The sequence below is a fragment of the Lichenostomus cassidix genome, chromosome W (assembly GCF_008360975.1).
Source record: "Lichenostomus cassidix isolate B80296 chromosome W, HeHo_3.0, whole genome shotgun sequence".
Lineage (NCBI taxonomy): Eukaryota > Metazoa > Chordata > Aves > Passeriformes > Meliphagidae > Lichenostomus > Lichenostomus cassidix.
Genome location: NC_139510.1, coordinates 10,257,451 through 10,277,743, shown reverse-complemented (window position 1 = coordinate 10,277,743; position 20,293 = coordinate 10,257,451). Strand labels below are relative to the sequence as shown.

General features: G+C 43.8%; 1 protein-coding gene across 8 annotated transcripts in view; it reads right to left on the bottom strand.

The window, feature by feature from the left end:
• Window positions 1–20,293, bottom strand: part of LOC146425479 (ubiquitin-associated protein 2-like) — a 147,373-nt gene that overhangs the window by 94,458 nt on the left and 32,622 nt on the right. For 2 of the 8 annotated variants that reach the window (XR_014846496.1, XR_014846497.1), the window contains exons 1-5: window positions 19,034–19,761; window positions 17,219–17,296; window positions 16,247–16,357; window positions 14,206–14,359; window positions 12,419–12,496 (exon numbers count right to left, since the gene is read on the bottom strand). Coding sequence is in view for 5 of the 8 variants with exons in the window: in XM_085041572.1 (XP_084897698.1) it covers window positions 12,419–12,496; window positions 14,206–14,359; window positions 16,247–16,357; window positions 17,219–17,296; window positions 19,034–19,396 (784 nt within the window). In the remaining 3 variants the exon portion in view is untranslated. Of the gene's footprint in view, window positions 1–12,418; window positions 12,497–14,205; window positions 14,360–16,246; window positions 16,358–17,218; window positions 17,297–19,033; window positions 19,774–20,293 lie in introns of those variants that run through there. The other 6 variants (XM_085041574.1, XM_085041571.1, XR_014846495.1 and 3 more) reach the window with 5 other exon arrangements.

Genomic DNA, 20,293 nt, shown 5'->3' with positions numbered 1-20,293 from the left:
CCAAACCAGCAACACAGACAGGGGGCAGGTTGAGGGGTTCTCTGGTCAGTCCATCAGGGAGAGGGGTTCTCTACTTAGCCATGGGGTCCCTCCCACGAGAGACAGTCCTCTGGGAACTTCTTTGGCGTGGGTCCAATCTCACAAGCAACATCCTGCCCGAATTCTGCGGCAACATGAGTCCTCTTGTCCATAAGGTACAGACTCTCCCGAGCCGAGGCCAGGCTGCTTCCATCCCAGGAGCAAGGCCTTTCTCTCCCTTGCAAGGCCTTTGTAGCTTTAACTCTTTTGACGAGATTCCAAACTGGATCACAGCTTTCTCCAGGCATCCACCTGCTCCTCTGGCGTGGGCTGTGGGTGGATTTCTGCATCCTTGTGGACTCCATGGGCTGCAGGGGGAACTTCCTGCTCCCCCCATAGCCTTCACCACGGCTAGCAGAGGGTTTCCAGCTCCGGTGCCTGGAGCACCTCCTCCCCTACCTTCTTCACTGACCTTGGTGTCTCCATGTTGTTCTCCCTTCACATATTTTTACCTCCACCTCCACCTCCTCTAACTACAAAAAATGCGTGACTACCTCGTTTTGATTTCTACTTAAATATGTTTTCACAGAGGCATAACTAACACCTCTAATTGGCCCACATTTGTCCGGCAGCATGTCCATCACCTTCAGAGCCATCAGAGATTGGCTCTGCTGGACCTGATGTAAAAACTTCCAGAACTTTCACTCAAGACACACAGGAGCCATCTTTGTGCCACTCCCCACCCCTCAGACACCTCCCCAGGCCTAACACAACAGCTTCTGAGGGGTCCAAATTTCTCCTAGATGTTAAAAAATACTTTACTGATGTTTTGGGCCAATCAAAACCACCACACCAGGAGAACGTTGTGGGAGACAGTGTCAAAAGCTTTACTTAACTCCAAGCAGACAACACCCATAGCCTTTCCTTCATCCACTAGACAGATTGCCCTGTCATAGAAAATCAGGTTAAGCAAGCAGGACCGGCCTTCATACCCTCATGCTGACAGGGCCTGATCCCCTGGTTGTCCTGTAGGTGCCACATGACAGCATCAAGATGATCTGTTCCATAACTTTCCCTAGCACTGAGGTCAGGCTGACAAGCCTGTAGTTCCCCAGATCCTATTTCCAACACTTCTTGTAGATGGCTATGCAGGACTAGTGATAAATGATTGAAAGTGGCTTGGTGAGCACTTCTGTCAGCTCACTCACTACCCTTGGGTGGATCCCATCCAGCCCCAAGGACTTGTGTGTGTCTAAGTGGTGTAGCAGGTCACTGACCATTTCCCCTTGGATTGTAGGGGTTTCATTCTGCTATCTCTCTCCATCTTCCAGCTCAGGGGGCTGGGTACCCAGACAACAACTGGTCTTGTTATTAAAGATCGAAGCAAAGAATGCATTGAGTACCTCAGCCTTTTCCTCATCCTTTGTCATTATGTTTTTCCCCACACTTAATTAAGGATATTCTCCTTGTCCCTCCTTTTGCTGCTGATATAGAAATATTTTTTATTGTCTTGTATGGCAGCAGCCATATTAAGGCTTTGGCCTTTCTAAATTTTTCCCTGTACAACATTGACATCCTTGTAGTCCTTGCAAGTTGCCTGCCCCTTCTTCCAAGGGTGATCGACTCTTTTTTCCCCCCCCAGCTTACAGCCAAAGCTCTCTGTTCAGCCAGGCCCATTGTCTTCCCTGGCAGCTTGTCTTTCAGCACATGGGATGGCATGCTCCTGAACCTTTAAGAATTCCTTTGTGAAGAATGTCCAACCTTCTCAGATTCCTTTGCCCTTCAGGACTGCCTCCCAAGGGAGTCCATAACCCAATCTCCTAAAAAGGCTAGTGCCTATAGCACAGAGGCTGAAATACTGAGTATCAGGGTTTTTCCCCCTCACTGAACATCATATTTTCACCACAGTGTCAATTCCATTTCTGCTATTTTCAGTGCATTTAGTTTCTTAAAATTATATTGTTCTACAGTGAAGCAGTAACACAATGGCCCAGAAAATCTTCCCCTCTAAAGCAGCCAGTAAGATAACTCCAGCCTCAGTAGGTTTCTTAAAATAGACAATACATTGCAAAGATATTAGCTGACCCCTACTTTTTTATCCAAGGCCTAGACTCCTACATATACACACACTGCATGAAACATTTCTGAAAAAGGGTTCTGTAGTGATTACCAGCCACCTATTTACTTGCAGCTGAAGCACCTTATTCTGTGTAAGAGAACGGACAACCAGATGAAATGACAGAAGATTTTTATTATTATTTCTACTAATATCCAAAGAAAGAATGTCAGACATCCCTGAAATACTGAGGAACAAATTACACAGCTTTATACAACGCCCTGCAGATTTCACAGGTTTTGTCATGGTTTAAGAGCGGCACCCCCTAATTTAGTGCCCCACGACCACCACCACGCTCACTTCCTTCTCCCCTTCAGAGGGAGATATATGAGGCAGAGATTATGTGTTGAGATAAGAACAATTTACTGGAATCAGCAATGCAATAAGAAAACAAACAGTAACAGCAACAATACTAATAAAAAAGCATACAAAACCGCCATGTTCACTGATCGACCTGGCACCACCCAACCCCCAAGACAATGAACAAAATGGCGGGGGGACCCTCTGCATGCCAGCTTTTTCTTCCTGATGGTAAGAAACATCCCCCTCCTCCTTGGAAGTGTGAATCCCTTACTTCTGCCCTCCATCAGTGAGATGAGGGGTATAGAATAAAAACTTAAGAACACCCAGAGTCTCTAGGATTCATGCCCTAACAACTACTGAGAAAAAAATAACTCTGTTCTGGCCAAAACCACAGGACATTATCCACCCCTTGTTCTATACCATCTATGTCATGTTCAGATCTTATACCTTCAAAATATATACATATATATATACACACATATATATAAATACACAACACACATATAATTTTCATTCTCAATGGCCATCCCTCCAAGATGTCTGTTGAGTTCATTTAGTCCATGACTGTGGGTTCTATCTGTCCTAGATGCCTTCTAGGGGAGGAGGGCTAGTGTGCTGTCAGCTGGCTGCTGCATCAGGAGCTCATGACTGGTGTATCTAGAGCAGTCCATCCTCATTCCCCATGAGACTTATGACATACAGTGGCAGTGCCATTCAGCAACCAATATTATACAATTCAAAATTACAGGCCGTTCTCACCCAAAATGAAATTCCCTTGAGGTACACAACATGCTTCCCTATCCCTCTGCATTACCATCCAAGTGCACCCGAGTCCTTAAGCAAAAACAATCCCACAGATGGGTTTGCCTTTCCTTGAGGCAGGACTAATCCAAACTGTCTTCCCCCTAACATATTCCTCATATGCACCTTTGTTGGTTTTGCTTGGCTCAGTTGTTGGTAGAGGGGGAGCTGTAAAGATGGCTCCTGTGAGAAGCTGCTGGAAGCTTCCACCATGTCCAGCAGAGCCAACTGTGATGGCTCTGAATATGGACATGCTGCTGGCCAAGGCTAGGCCAATTAGAGATGGTGATTGCGCCTCTGTGATAACATATTTAAGAAGAAATCAAAACAAATGTGCATGCAGTTTTTTCTAGCCAGAGAAGGAGGAGGAGGTGAGAACATGTGAGGAAAACAACATAGAGACACCAAGGTCGGTGGAGAAGGTGGGGGAGGAGGTGTTCGAGGCGCCAGAGCCGAGTTTCCTCTGCAAGCTGTGGTGAAGACCATGGGGGTGAAGCAGGTTGTCCCCCTGCAGCCCATGGGGGTCCATGGGGGGTGCAGAGATCCACTCGCAGCCTGTGGGGGAAGTGCTTATGCCAGAGCGGGTGTATGCCTGGAGGAGGCTGTGTTCCAATGGGAGACCCGGTGGAGAGAGAGGGCCCCTACTTCCAGGCTGAAGCAGTGTTGGGGTTTGACCCTGGCTAAATGCCAGGCACGTACATTTGCTCTCTCTGCTCTCTCCTGCTGCAGATGTGCAGGAGAGGGAGAAAAAAACCGTTAAACACACACACACACACACACACACACACGCTGGACTCGTGAGTTGAGATAAAGCACTGGTGGGAGGAGACACACAGAAGGCAGAACAGGTTGAAAACTTAAAGTTGCAAAGAGATTTATTGACCTAACAGTCAAAGGATAAATGAGAAGTAAAAATAAGCTTTTCAGACACCATTTTTTCATTCACCCCCCTCCCTCTTAAGACACCATTTCTCTGTTCACCCCCCTCCCTCCTTCAAATCAACAGCTAGGGTAGGGGGCAGGGTATGGGGTTCTTCTTCTTAGTCCACAAATCCATTCATCACCACAATTCTTCCACAACAAACACTGTTTCTCTGCTCACCCCCCTTCCCTCTTTCCAACCAACAGCACGGGCAGGGGGCAGGGTAAGGGTTTTTTTCCTCTGGTCAGTTCATCAGGGAGAGGGGTCCTCTACTCTACTTTGTTTTGATTTTTTCTTAAATATGTTATCACAGAGGCATAACTAACATCTCTAATTGGCCCAGACTTAGCCAGCAGCATGTCCATCACTTTCAGAGCCATCAGAGATTGGCTCTACTGGACTTGGTGAAAAACTTCCAGAACCTTCACACAGGAGCCATCTTTGTGCCACTCCCCACCCCTCAGACACTTCTTCAGGCCTACCACAACAGCTTTTGAAGGGTTTAAAAAGTTTTGGGAGGACTGCTGCTCATGAGATTGGACCACATTGGAGGAGTTCACGGAGAACTGTCTCCCATGGGAGGGACCCCACGGCAAAGCAGGGGAAGGACTTCTCTCCCTGAGTGGCAGAAGAAAGACCTCAGTGATGAACTGACCCAAATCCCCATGCCCTGTCCCCCTACACTATTAGTGAGAAGGAGGGAGGGGTTGGAGGGAGGAATGGTGTCTTTAAGGGCTTATTTTACTTCTCATTATCTTCCTCTGACTCTGATAGTAATAAATTCACTTCGTAACTCTAAGCTGAGCCTGTTTTGCCCTTGGAGTGTTATCTCAACTCATGACTGTTTTGTTAAATTTTTTTTCCTCTCCTCTGCCCAGCTGTGGTAGGGGAGAGCAAGTAAGCAGCTGTCATGGATGCCTGGCATTTGGCCAGTGTCCAAACCATGACAGCACCACAGGGACTTTATCCCCTTCTATGTGTTATGATCCAATTATTAAGATTCTTTGGAAATACCCCTGGCTAAATTGAGGTGCAAACTAGACCATATGCCAGTCAAGAGTATGGGTTTTATGTGATAGTAAATATGAGAGAGAGAGAGAAGAGAGAAAAGGAGAAGAAGGAAAAGGGGGGGGGGGACAGAAAGAGGGTGACAGAGACAGAATAAAGAAAATATCACCATTCATGGATGCCAACAATGTTACATTGATCCTCTCCAGCTGGTCTTCTTGGTGGTGATGGTCCCCCCGAAAAGCATAGAATCCCATGGGTTAATATACACTCAGGCTAGGTGGCAATGTCTGGGCATGTCCCCCTGGGGGAGGGAGCAGTCTCTTGCAGCAGACTCTGCTTGCATCGCATGCAGTCCTGTGGTGCAAGGCCTAGTATTTTGGAGGGTCTTTGATGGATCATGACACCCCCTCAGCTGCCTCTCATGTGAAAGTCCCGTGGCTGTGGTCTGTGAGGGTTCCACAGCTGGGACAGTTTTTGTAATGGAGGATGGAGAGGTGTTTATTGCCTCTGACCAGAGGTTACGCCACGCACCCGAAAATCTCCTCCTCCCCCCTCGGCTGGGAGAGAAGTCTGTGTAAACCTGGCTTCTGTGAGCTGTGCTCTCCCCCCCCACCCCAAACTCAGCCAGGGATGATTCTCAGCACAGCTGGTGGCTTTGACCTTTGTGGATGCATACCTTTCCCTCAGCCTGAGATGACTGAGCAGTAGGTTTCCCTTTATCTAATCTCAGCAGTTTGACTTCCAGTCCAAAGTCCCAGTCAGGTATCTTCAGGGAGGCTTCTTTGGTTGTAGCTTCTTTGTACAGTTTTTGTTATAATGAGCAAAACTTTATATCAATGTTTGAGGCATGAACTATTTCAGTCTCTGACACTGTGGTACATGGAAGTTTTGATTGGGCAGGGCCAGCTCAACTGGTAGACCCTCCAGTGTTAACTAACCAGGTGGCTTTCAATAAATGTAGATCCGAATGTTTGAAGGTCCCACCCCCCCCACTATTTTCAGTGTGGCTTTTAAACAGTCCATTGTATTGTTCAGTTTTCCCAGAGGCTGGTACATGATAGGGAATATGATACACTCACTCAACTCTGTGCTCTCCCCTCCAAGTGTCTATGAGACTATTTTTGAAATGAGTCCCATTGTCCAACTCAATTCTTTCTGGGGTGCCATGTCACCATAGGACTTGCTTTTCAAGGCCAATGATGGTATTCTGGGCAATAACATGATGCACAGAGTAAGTCTCCAGCCATCCAGTGGTTGTTTCCACCACTGTCAGCACACAGCGCTTGCCTTGGTGGGTTTGTGGCAGTGTGATGTAATCGATCTGCCAGGACTCCCCATATTTATATTTTGACCATCGTCTCCCACACCACAGAGGCTTTACCCACTTGGCCTGCTTAACAACAGCACATATTTCACAGTTATGGATAACCTGAGATATAGTGCCCATGTTAAAGTCTACGCCTTGATAACGAGCCCATCTATATGTTGCATCTCTTTCCTGATGCCCTGATGCATCATGGGCCCTAATAATAATTCACCCTTATGTCACCAGTCCAGATCCACCTGAGACACTTTAATCTTGGCAGCTTGATCCACTTCACCATTTTTCCACATGCACCCATGAGTCACGCTACTCAAGAACATCACATTTACATGATGTACTTTTACAGCCAACTTCTCTACCCAGGCAGTCATGTCTTGCCACAATTCAGCAATCCAGATGGCTTTCCCTCTGCACTGCCAATTGGTCTTTTTTCCATTGGTCCAACCACTCCCCACAAAGTATTTGCTACCATTCACAAGTCAGCGGGGAGGTAGAGCACTGGCCATTTATCTTGTTCGGTGATATCCAAAGTCAACTGGACGGCTTTCAGCTCTGAAACCTGACTTGATCCACCTTGTCCTTCAATAACTTCTGTGACTTGCCGTGTATGAATCCATAAGTCAGCTTTCCATGTTTGATGTATCTCTACAATACAGCAGAAACCATCAGGAAAGAGACCACATTGCTTTTCATTTTCTGGTAGCTGATTATATGGTGGGGCCTCCTCAGCACGTCACCTTTTCCTCTTCGTCCTCTGAAAATAGTCCAGAATTCTCACCTTCAGGCCAGTTTGTGATGATTTCCAAGATTCCTGGGCGATTGGGGTTTTGAGCTTGCTGTGTGATCAACACAACTCACTTACTCCACGTAGCATCAGTGGCATGATGTGTGGAAGGGACTTTCCCTTTGAACATCCAGCCCAGCACTGGCAGGTGGGGTGACAGGAGGAGGTGTGCTTCAGTGCCAATCACTTCTGAAGCAGCTCAAACCCCTTCATAAGCTGCCAGTATCTCTTTTTCAGTTGGAGCATAATAGGCCTTGGATCTTTTGTATCCCTAACTCCGGAATTCCAGAGGTCATCCTTGGGTCTCCACAGGTACTTTTTGCTAGAGCCTCCAGAAAGGACCAATCTCCCTGGCTGCGGTGTAGAGCACATGATTCATATCTTGTCTATCCCTAACTCCAGAATTCCAGAGGTCATCCTTTGGTCTCCACAAGTACTTTTTGCTAGAGCCTCCAGAAAGGACCAATCTCCTTGGCTTCGGTGTAGAGCGCATTATTCACATCTTGTCCTGTCCTGACTGGCCCAAGGGCTACTATATGAACAATCTCCTGTTTAATTTGTTCAAAAGCTTGTTCAGGACCTCTGTTGGAGGTTAGGATTTTCCTTTTTTTTTTCTTTCAGAGAATTTTTCTCCCATTTGTTGCCTAAGAGATTAGAACAACAATACTTAAGAGACAAAAGATGTGGCTGGGAGGGGGGAGGGGTGCAGTTGCCTGCAGTCTCTTAGCTGGGGAGTGAGCTTGGTAGCTGGGGAGTTTTCTCTTGGGAAGTGCAGAGATACCGAGAGACTTGGCTGGGGGTCAGCAGCTGGGCTCAGTCCCGCTGTTTTCTGCTGCTGTTTTGGGTTTTTGCTACACTTTAACTTGACACCCCAAGTCCGCCTGGACCCCCTGCTGCTCCTGCCGCAGCTTTGAGTTTTTGCTACACTTTGTTTGCCACCCTGGGTGTGCTTGCCTGGGCTGCTCCAGCCCACTGCTCTGAGGTTCCTGCTACAGTCCATTTCACCACCCAGAGTAGCACTGAGACCAGCTGCTCCCCATGAGTTTGCAAAGGGAGCCCCTTTTCTCTCTCCCGCCATCTGAGCCGCCATTGCCAGGGGAGAGGTGGCTGAGCTTGCGCAACAGCGCCCCCTACAGCCACAGGGGAATCATTGCACCAGCCCTGCCTGGCTCAGAGCCAACAGCACTCCTGCCAGCTGTGACCATAACTACGCCAATGGGGAAAGTGCTTTACAGCCGAGAGAAGGCTGTTATTGGGTTTCTGGTTTCTTTTGTTTGTTGCTGCTGTTGTTGTTTGCCTTGGTGTATATATATTCTAGTAAAGAACTGTTATTCCTTTTCCCATATCTTTGCCTGAAAGCCCCATAATTACAAAGTTATAATAATTTGGAGGGAAGGGGGGTAATATTTTCCATTCCCAGGGAGGTTCCCACCTTCCTTGGCAGACACCCGTCTTTTAAACCAAGACAACCCCACTTGAAACCATTTTTCTTCCATCACACATGATAGAGAGGGTTTACAATCTGACTGTAATCTGGAATATACATCCTCAAAAAACCCACAGTGCCTAGGAAAGCTTGTGTGTCCTTCTTGCTGGTTGGTGGGGACATAGCTGCTACTTTGTTAACCATATCTATTGCCAGAGTCAGGTAGCCACCTGAAGCACTGTTCATTCTCCTTCTTTCATTGACATCACTGCCAATGAGTTGGCATACGATGATGGCATACTCTGTAGGCGCTTCCACCACATGTATTGTGTACACTGGACCTCACCTGGATCTACAGGAGACTGCATGTTATTTGAATCCCCATAGAGTACTTTCAGCACAGCTAAATCTCTCAGGTACTAGATACCTTGTTCCATGGCATTTCACCTGCTTGAGTGCACTATTAGAACATTCTTGAGAGAATACCTTTCCCTCACGCTTGACAGGAGTCACCTCTAGAGGATGAGTTTTTCTTATTCCCAATTTTCTGGTCAATGCACACATCCTTGGACAGGGATCCCAGTTTCTTGGCTTCACTACCATCTAGTTTCATATCATGGGCCACCATACCCCAGCATCAGAGCAGCCAGGTCACCATGGGCTTACCCAACTGGCAGCTGAATCTTTTCACATAGCTCACCCAGAGATAGGGATTGGGTGATTATCTCTGGCCCTGTCTCTTCCTCCTGTTCTGAGGGCCCTGCTTCCTATTCTTCCCTCACTATGCAAACTAATTTGGTCTTGGATTTCTTTTTCTGTATAGGTATGACTGCTACCGACATGGGTTGTTCCTTTGGTTCAGCTGCAGTTTGAGTGCCCACAGTGCCCGTTGCTCTGCTTTCCTCCTCCTCCCCCTGAGGGTGCTGTCTAGTGATGAGCAGTGTCCAATAAATAGTAGCCAGGGCCCAGCACACTGCAACAAGTTGCTCCTCTGTGGAGCTGTCACAGCATTGTCCTTGCAAATATTATGTCACTTTAACAGGGTCCTATACTAGTTCAAACTCCCAAACCATTGGAGCAGAGAATTTCCCCCAAAACTGGCCCATTTTCTGCCACATTCCATGCCACTCATGACTATCCACCCTCATGGCAGATCTCTGAATAACCTCCCTAGATATCTCTTTTTTAACTCTAAACATGGTGTAGACCACACTGAGGAGACCTGGCAGACTTAGCAACAAGAAGAGGCTTTCCTTAACATCCAAAGGAAATTCAAAATTCTCAAAAGCTGATGTAAAAGGCCTGAAGGAAGAAAAGGGGGTAAAAAGCTGGGGAAAATCATCCTTCCCTGTTTCCCCCACAGGCTGGGTATGATTATTAATGAATTCCCAGAGGTAGCACCCAAGGCCATGGCAGGAGAGCAGCACTGAGGACACATGCCTGATGACCCTCATTGCCATTGATGTTATCATGTCATAAACTGATATCCCACAGTACAGCAATAAAGCAATCCGGATCCCTATCCCTGCTCTGAGAAGGAGCACTGTAATAGGCACATAGTGCACATACAGAAACACATACAGGGTTAGGTACCACAACCATGTGAACAGACCAAGCAACATCATACCAAGTAGCTCCATATGTAATACAACAAATTCTTAGATTAAAATTGCTTCCCACCCGCTCTGGGCAGGTCTTATCTCAACCCTTCATGCCTCACATTGAATGCCAATCAAAGACTGTCGTGGTTTAGAAGCAGCACTCCTTAATTTAGAGTGTGTCCCATTCTCCCCCTCCCCCCACTCACTCCTCCCCTTCAGTGGGGGATAAGAATGGCAGAGATTACAGGTTGAGATAAAACCATTTACTGGAAAAAGCAATGAGATAAGAAAATGAACAGTAAGAGCAACAGTACTAACAACAAAAGCGAACAAAAAGAGGATGATTTACATTAAAAAAAAAATCCCCACATTCATCAAACAACCTGGCACTGTGCAACCCCCAAGACATTGAACAAAATGGCAGGGGGACACTCCATGTGCCACCTTTTTCTTCTGGACCATAAACCATGCCCCTCCTCCTTCTCAGAAGTGAGATTCCCTTACTTCCCATCCCCCCCGGCAGTGATGTGAGTAGTATAGAATAACAACTTAGGCATGCCCAGATGGCTCCAGGTTCTGAAAAACATAACTGTCCTGGCCAAAAACCACAATAGGTTTGCATTAAAATTAATCAGGTATTTCCTGCCATGGAATACACACACTTGTAATACAACGATCCTGTAGCTGGCCAACACGTTCATCACAGACACTTCATTAAGATACTTTGCTGACAGTACAGTCTAAAATATTTGATCGAGAGATATAGTAATACTATGTACACTAAGCCAGTGAACAGAAACTCTTTGAAGCTGCTATTTCTTCAGTTGGACAGGTCAGTTTGATCTGATGATGAAGGTTGAGATATATGATATTTACCTAGAAAGCTACAGTTTTGACAACAAAAGCAGTGTACGGTTTGAATGGTTAAAGCAAAAAACAGACTGCATTTGAAATTAATCTCGTTTTACTGAACAATTTTTTAAAGTCCTACTTTTATGTTTATAATTTGAATAAAAAGGATTATTTTATAAATCAAATAGCTGCAAGACTTACATTCTACCTACTAAAAGTGCAAATATACCAAAACCTATAGCTGTGAATTATACCACACCCTGCTCTGCAAAGCTACTTCTCTGCACACACCATTCGATATTTGCTGATTCACAGGCACAACTGAGACATTCTCACATGCAAACCTTTGGAAGCTACTTCTTTGTATCCTTGCACACCTTCAAGATGCAGATCTGGAGACAATGAAGTTGGATGTGCCTGTCTCTGAATGCCTTGTTACACAACATTTCCAAGAGAAAGGGGTCTTTTAAAGGCAGAATTTTTCTTGAGTCAGACATAACTTAGTAAGTACATTAGTTCTGCCATACATTTTGTCAATTTAACTTATTTACTACCTTCTACCACCCAAAATCTGCACCATACATGGGTTATTCATTTTCATTCCTCCTACTTTAAGGGAAAAAAAAAGCCTCTTTCCACCCTAACCAGTGAAAATCCAAACCAAATACACACCACTTGATTCCACATCCCATCTCTTCTACAGGATAGGATCAGAGCTGTACCTAAGACTCTGTGGTATTCCTGCTCCACATCAACTCTTCCATGCCAAATTCCTCCAAAGTGGCTTGTTCTTTCTCTGACTAGGTACCAAAAACAGAAGACAAGCCTCACAACCACAGCCACCCCAAAGAAATGGTACAAGTACACATCAAATCCTTCCCTGAGAGCCATACAGATGGAATCTTGTGCTCTCCTGCTGCCAAGGTACATCCTGAGGAACCCAGTGCACTCCCACTCATAGGAGGCCAGTATGAGTCAATCTGGGGAAACAGCTTTGCATACCGAGAGCACAGCAGCCTGCCACACAGGAAATAATCACAAAAGTGATCTGCGTCAATTTTTTTTTTTAAGTTGTTCCAAGACCAAGACATGATAAAGGATAAGGGAGTGGGATGCACCCAAGTTCAAGGTGGCTGAAGTGCTTATGGAATCAAAGGATAACCAAAAAATGCTTAAGAAAATGTGTCTGAAGAAATATGGGAGAATTCCATTTCAGGACATGAAAGCAGTGCCAGTCCCACACCAATGTAACCATCTCACCTCTCCCACGGCCACGTTTCCCACGGTCTGAAGGCCTGTCTCCTTGATTGGTGTCCACTCCATTCTCTTCAGCTCTAACTGTGGAGAGAGGACAGCTTAAGAGAAGCTTTAGAGACTCATGCATGAGACAATATAGCCATCTGCTTAACCTGAACCCCTCAAAAGAAAAGGCAAGATTTTAAAGTGGGCTCATCAACAGATCTCAGTCATCCCTCTTCTTTGAGGCCTAGCTAGAAGCAACTTATGTTTACTTTGTACTGGACAATTAGGAAGTAAAACATAAGCAGGAAAAATCTCTCAGCAGACAAACCTCTACAAGTGCCATGTTTTGCAGCCTACACTAAGTAATTAATTATGGCCTCGTGTCTTTAATGAGGAAATACAGCTGCACCATTCTATGTTTCCTTGATAATGCCCTGGTTGACAACAGTGAAAAAATAAAGGATAACCAATAGCACCAGCTCTTCTCCTGTCTGCCCATACTGCATCCCCGCACAACCATGGAACCTTAGATTTCTCCTTTGTATTTAAAGCAGAGGGATGATGACTGCCTGAAGGCGAGGCATTAGCAAAGCTCTGCAACCTAACTATTTTGTGGGAACCTCCTGCCAAGGTAATCTGAAATATGGCTGGCTACTTGAAGGGGAAAAAAACACTCTTGAAACACTCATTGCTGAGACTTTGTACTGTACAGCTTCTCCTAAGGGCAACAATAAAACCAACAATGCTTGGACAATGTTGGGAAGAAAATATCAAAATTTGCTAACCATCTGAAATGTCTTTAATTCCAGTTTACAAAAACAGACAAGAAGAATCTGCCTCTGCGAAAAATTTTTGCCCTTTGCTTTCATTTTCATGGATCTAATTTATACTAGTCTAAGTCTACCTGCATGTTTTATTAGCATTTTTTCATCTTGACATTATTCTATCCCACAAAGATTCACAATGTCCATATTGGCAAAACAGTTGAATATCTTCCAATTATAAGTAAGATGAGTTGGCTAATATTGTAAATATTTTTGCTGCTTATAAGTGGAAAGCTAAACATATTGTATTCATCCTAATTTCTTTTCTCATTTATCAGTGTGGCAAACAGCCATTCCAGGCAACGCACACAGCTTTGAGAATGCCGACAAAACTTAGCTAAAAAAAGCAACATGTATCCGATGGTGATCCAATGTGACTATCTAACTTGGAAACATTGGTTTGCTTTTGTACAATGTATAATTGAAACTGTAGCAAAGCTTTAAATGTTTCAACTAACAGTGAATTTTCTCTGTTGCAGAAACTCACCTTTGGTTGGTTTATGTGAGAAATACATTTAGAGATTAATAATCATCCCAGTGTTTTCATTCCCCTTATGAGAAGATGAGAACATCTTCAGGTTCTCCCACTCATAAAAGGAGATGGAGTCAAAGCTGGATAATTTTTTCATTAAAAGAAACAAAAAAGTGTATCAGCTGTGCAGCGACATATTTGCTCTTAAGCAGTCTTACAAAGAGTCAATTCTAAAACTTACATGAAGAACAGCAATTTGTACAAGATCAATTCATCAAACAAGAACAGAGACTTAAATTAAAGTGAGTGTCTCTGAACAAGTACAGACCATCCCAAAACCAAGTCACATAGACAGATCAAGCATACCTGTGGCACAAACAAGTTATGATCCCTTCAACGCTGAGCTATAGTCGGACAGACTTTGCTCCATTAAGCACTCGCTCTTAGCTCAGTCAGTTGCAACTGCAAGAAGAGTCTCTCAATCTTTAAAAATTAACCCCTGTACGTACACTCTCGGCCACGGCTGCCTCCTCTTCCCCGTCTGTTGGAACTTCCCCGTCCGCGACTCACTTCTCTGTCCCCTCGTTTCTCTCTGTTCTCTTTGTTTTCTGAACCTTCCTTTCCAAGGCTTTTCTTCTTTCCCCCTACAGTCTCCCAAGAAGTCTATTTGGGTAGAATAAAATTAGACACAAAAGTCAAAAAGGAGGAGACACCTCCCAGTCCACATTTTTCACCTCACACCTCTCCAGCTCATGGAAAAAAAAACTGGTATTTGCATAATGTCACATATGCAAACTACACTGATATAAACAGAAACACAGGTTGTATTTTTGTAAAGAGATGAGAGAGAAACATGTTTTATGTTCAATTGTCTTAGGGAATGTGAGAATCCCAACTATTTGTGGCTGTAATGGGCTTTTACCAGTTCAAGGAAGACTGGATACAACTGTAACACAAAACATCTGCAAAGCAAGCAACAGTTCCCCTCTCAAATATATCCATAAATCTAGCAAGGGAGCATGAACAGAGCTATCTTCTATTCCAAGGCAAATGAAAAAAAATCTTCTAAGTATCACTGAACAAAAGATTGATGAGAATAAGTACATGGCTTCCAGTGCATCAAAGCAGAGTGAAACTAGAAAAAGATATTTATAATCTTCATTCAGAACTAGTACCACCTCTGCTTCCAACATTACATCAAATCCACAGTTAAAGTGTTCTGGAGTGTAATGGCCTTCAAGTTGGAGGCCCACAAATTTCCATAAAGAATAAGTTTATTCACACTCTGATGAGAACCCCTTCTAATGAATACTCCTTCCTTCTTGAGTCCTTCAAGTTCTCTGTATTTAAGTTGCATTTTGTCTACAAAGCACAGTGGGTTCAGAGGGATTTGTCAAAAGAGCAATATATGGATATGCTGCTTCTAATTGATAAATGAGTTCAGAACGTTTCTTCCAGGTCATGATCACTTATAAAAAATTTGCTAAAGAAAGCATTTAAAATTCTCTATCAATCAGAAAACTATTTTCAACTAGAAAATGGCAAATATGAGAAGTACAAAAGAACACAAAACCAGCACATTACCAACATAGATTTAATCATGAGATGCTCTCTTCCCAACTTGACAGTTTGTTCAGTATTATATATTTCTGTGTTTTAGATGACCTCAACTCTGATAAATGAAAAGAGGATAGGAAAGAAAGTCCTCTCAGTCAGAACAGTATGTGTTCTAGATTTAGGGTGTGTGGGGATGGGTTTCTTCATTAAGACAGACTACACATCCTGACAAATCACAGGAAATACTGAATGTTCAGCATTAAGAAAGGAAGTCCAGGTTTCTCTCCCAATTTAGATGAGATGGAATCTAGTTTACTGTCTTGGACAAATTGTAAGAAGTCCCTCCAGCAAAAGCTTGAGCTGCAGCAAAACATTTTCCTGGTATCTCTTGGGATAGAAAATTGTTCTGTGCAACATTCTAAGTAACATTATCTGTTGTTATATACACATTGTTTAGTCTCCTCTTTCTAGTTTTCAATGAAGTTATGCAAATGAACAACAGTGAAAGGATACTTGTATCCTCTTTTGCCATTAGTAGTGTTGTCAATGCAACTTTCAGATGTGGAAACCTCCTCCAAATTCAATACTGACAATACAAACCTACATAAGCTGCACAATATCTGCCTGCACTTTAGGTTTATAAAGATTATCCTTTGTGGTAAACAGACTCAGGTCTCATGGTTGAGAGGTGCTACAAACACTGGAGCAAAAAACAGGCCTGTGTCTGTCAGAGCAATGATTACTGCTGCAGAGTTAAAATTATTGTATGTAAATGAAAACCAAAAGATTCTGCAAGAGACCAGCTGAACACCCACATTTTCAAGGTTCAGCCTAGTCTAAGGTATGCATGCAGCAGAAAAGCTGTCCTGGTCTCTATTTCCTTCAAAAAAATTTGGAGGCATGGAAATTGAAAGCTTCCAAAATATGACTTTCCCAATCACTTCTAAGAAGTGGAAACAAAAAGATCAGCTTAATAGGAAAGTAAAACCTTACCGTGTCTGAACTTCCTTCCAGCAATATGTTAATTGCTCTGTTCATGTCCCCATTACAATCATGTAGTGCCACTATGCACTCATCTTGGTTTTTCCCCGTCACTTCCATAAGCTGGCAGTAAAAGTCAAACATTAAAATATTCAAATTATCTTTGTAAGAAAATAAGAGTTAGTACCACCAGAGATTCAAAAAAAAGTGCATAGCTACTGTGTCAGAGCAAACTAAAATCCTAAATAAAGGTAAACACAAATTAAATTATAATCAAGAAAGCACTCTCTCACTTTTTTTTTTCCCTTTAACTTTATGCTTGGAGATTTCCTATGCAGAACTTAATTCTTATCCTTCCCACCAGCACAGCTACAGGCACTATTGATGAGGGTACTTTGGCTTCAGGAAGTACAAAACTTCACTTCAGGCACATCACCAAAACAAGTTTATAACAACAAAAAGCACTTAATGTTTCAGAGGAGGTTTTCCAAAGGAAAAGTCAGTAAAGCTGCATACACAGCTCTGGGAGGTCAAATTATTTTTTTAAATAATACCTCAATTTACCTTTAAGCTATGATTCTATGATTTTTACTTTTCCTGAAAAATGGCCAATATATTCGCAAACTCAGTTTACACAGGTGACATTTTTCCCATGTGCGTGTACACGTAGACAACCTGAATGCACTCTTTATTCAATCATTTAATTGGGACCATACTAAAGAGATATAGTCTGGAAAAGATCCACACAGATGAATTTTGGCTTAAAGGGCAAAGGAAAACACACTGGCGTAACTATACAGTCATAGCTATATTACCACGCAATTTCATAAAAACAGACTTTACAGGGCAATAAGAGCACCTTTTTCTAGTTAAACTTCTATCCTTGTGAAAAAGGTTTCATCTAAATCAGAAACATGCTCTAGCTCCAAAACGCAAGTCAGCATTGTTGCAGGGCATAAAAACTCTGTATCATAAGAAACATACTTGTTTCACTTTATCTTCAAAATCTGCGTCATTCTTATCGTAGATCATCTGAGCCAGGCGAATCTGTTCTGCTGTTGCCTGAAAAACACAAACATCCAATAAAGTGCACAAAATTTAACTTCTTTTTTTTTAAGTATCTCTTAGTTATCACAATCACAGAATATGCAGAGTTGGAAGGGACCCACAAGGAATAGCAAGTCCAACTCCTGGCCCTGCACAAGACACCCCAACAATCCCACCCTGTGCTTGAGAGCATTGTCCAAACCCTCCTGGAGCTCTGATAGCCTTGGGCTGTGACCATTCCCTGGCAAACCTGTTCAGTGCCCAACCACCCTCTGGGAGAAGAACCTTTTCCTGATATCCAGATTAGCCCTCCTCTAACACATCAGGCCATTCCCTCAGGTCCTGTCACTGGTCACTAGAGTGTCACTATATTTTTTTTCCTCTCAAGATTCTAAAAAAGAACATACACAACAAGCATAGAGGTGCTACAGGGATAGGATTAACATCTCCTCTATGCCCATTTTATAGTTAAAAAGTTAGCTAGAACAGAAGCAATTTCAACATATTCCAGTGTGTTTGAACCACAGTTAAAGCTCACCACATCGTAAATAGAAGTAATATCGAAGTGTGAGATTCTGTGGTAAATTCTATTATATGGTTGTCTTGTCTATCTACCACTCCAGAGATAGTTTTATCATAACAAACTGACAATGGCATTTCTAAATTAACCACATCTCTGATGATCCCTGCTCACATCACCTTCCACGTCTCTCCCAATAACCACCTGACTGTAGTTTTATGAGCACTTAAAAAGACTGAGTCATGCCTCAAGATTCTGCTTGTGAACGGTTGCACTTCTTTTTTTTATAAATGAATACTGGTCTCTGAAAACTGCTAAAAAATCTTGCTATTGATAAAATATTTGGTGCTTCTGTGACATTTCTGGACAACAAATCCATGCTGGCAACTTCTCCAAAAGCTGAAATACTAAAATGGATGGATGCAGTAAAGAGCCATAAACCCAAATAGGCTATGGCTACCTTAAAGTGAAAACTACTCAAAAACATTAACGGTACATCATACAGGCCACTCTTCATAGTGTGGCATCTGCAGCCTACTTGAACTGCACTCCCATGAAAATACCAATGATAACTGTATGCTACATGAACTTGGATGTCATTTGATTTCTGCTCAAACAGAAGAGGCTACTATCTCATGCTAGAGAAGGCTGATACTGAAGAGAGCCAGGACCCAAAATGCAAGTTGATGTATTGCGGAAGACTTTACTGAGAAGGGGACCACATCAGCCCCCGAAATTCTTGACAGAAAGGATTCATCCTAAGCAGTCTCACTTCACAGGATACCCACATGAAATTCTGTACCTCACAAGTTCAGATTTAATCAGTCTCAAACTGCTTCACTTCTGGAGTTTACCACAAATGCAAGCTTTAGAGGAGATTGCCAAGTGTAAATCCTGATTCAAAAAATTACACCACGATAAAACACCAGCTGCTTATTTGCTGAGAAGTTACTGCAGCTGTGCCAGTTCCTTGAGAAAAATAATATTTGCTTTGCTCAGCATCAATGTTCCAAGACAATCAGTGTTAGTAACTGCCTCAGAGAAAAATTTTTCCAGGTGGAAAGCACTCCAAATAAATGCCTCCCCCAAAGCAAAGGGCTCCTGGCACCCCCTCCCCCACCACAACAGAACTTCTTAGATGAAAGTGAAAAAAAACCTGTTTAATTAACAGAACACACAGAGTGCCCTGCAAGGCACAGGGGAAGGGGAAAGAGGAACAGGAATTATTAAACCTGAGCAAACAGCTGGTGAACTTTAGTGTCCTTTTCCTCAGGCATAGCTTCCCCTCTCTGGGGGTCCCCCGAGGGGCTGGGCAGAGTTGCTCGGGTGGCTCCCTGGAGGATTCTCGTCTGCCATCCTCCTGGGGCTCCTCGGGTTTTCAGGCAAAAAAAGCAAACCGAAAAAAGTCCAAAAAGGAGACAACGAAGAAGCAATCCCAGGGAAAAAGCTAGCAGCAGCGACAGCAGCAGCAGCAGCCAGACGAAGAAATGTCCCTTCCTCCCCCTTGCTCCCCGATGGAGTAGCCTGGGGGAGAGTTTCAAAACAACCCACGTTTCTCCCAGCTGCTGAACACAGTTAAAGCTACAGGACCACATTTCTGAGTATACAAGCAAGCGATAGGGAATACAGGATTATCATAACATCACCCCAAGACATTCCACCCCCTTATTTCATATCGTTGGTTTAAAATCACACTAATATGTTTCAACTCTAAACTCACACATATATACATATAGCTATATACAAATAGTGGCAGTGTCATTAAGCAAGCAGTTGTACATAGGCATTCCAACATTAGGCATGGCCCTCACCCAAAATCAAATCTCCCTTAGGTATACATGCTGTTTCTTCATCTTCCGGCATTACCCACCAGGTACACCCTTGCGCCTAAGCAAAGACTACCCCGCAGATGGGTTTATCTTTACGCGAGGCAGAATTAATCCAAACAGTCTTTCCTAACAAGCCTCTGACATGTACTGCTGGGACTTTGTCTCCGTCCACTGTATGCAGAGGCTCACATACGGCAGGACCTGCTCGGTTGATGGAGCCTCGGGTGTTAACTAGCCAGGGGGCCTTTGCTAAATGTCGCTCCCAATTTTTGAAAGTCCCCCCACCCAGTGCCTTCAAGGTGGTTTTTAACAATCCATTGTACCATTCCACTTGGCCAGCAGCTGGTGCATGATAAGGGATATGATACACTCACTCAATGCCATGTTCCCTAGCCCAGGTCTTTATGAGGCTATTTTTAAAATGAGTCCCAAAGACTGACTCAATTCCCTCAGGGGTACCATGCCTCCAAAGGACTTGGTTTTCAAGGCCCAGGATGGTGTTAGGGGCAGTAGCATGAGGCACAGGGTAGGTCTCCAGCAATCCAGTGGGGGCTTCTACCATTGTGATCATGTAGTGCCTGCCTTGACAGGTTTGAGGCAGTGTAATGTAGTCAACCTGCCAGGCCTAACCATACTTGTATTTGGACCACCGCCCACCATACC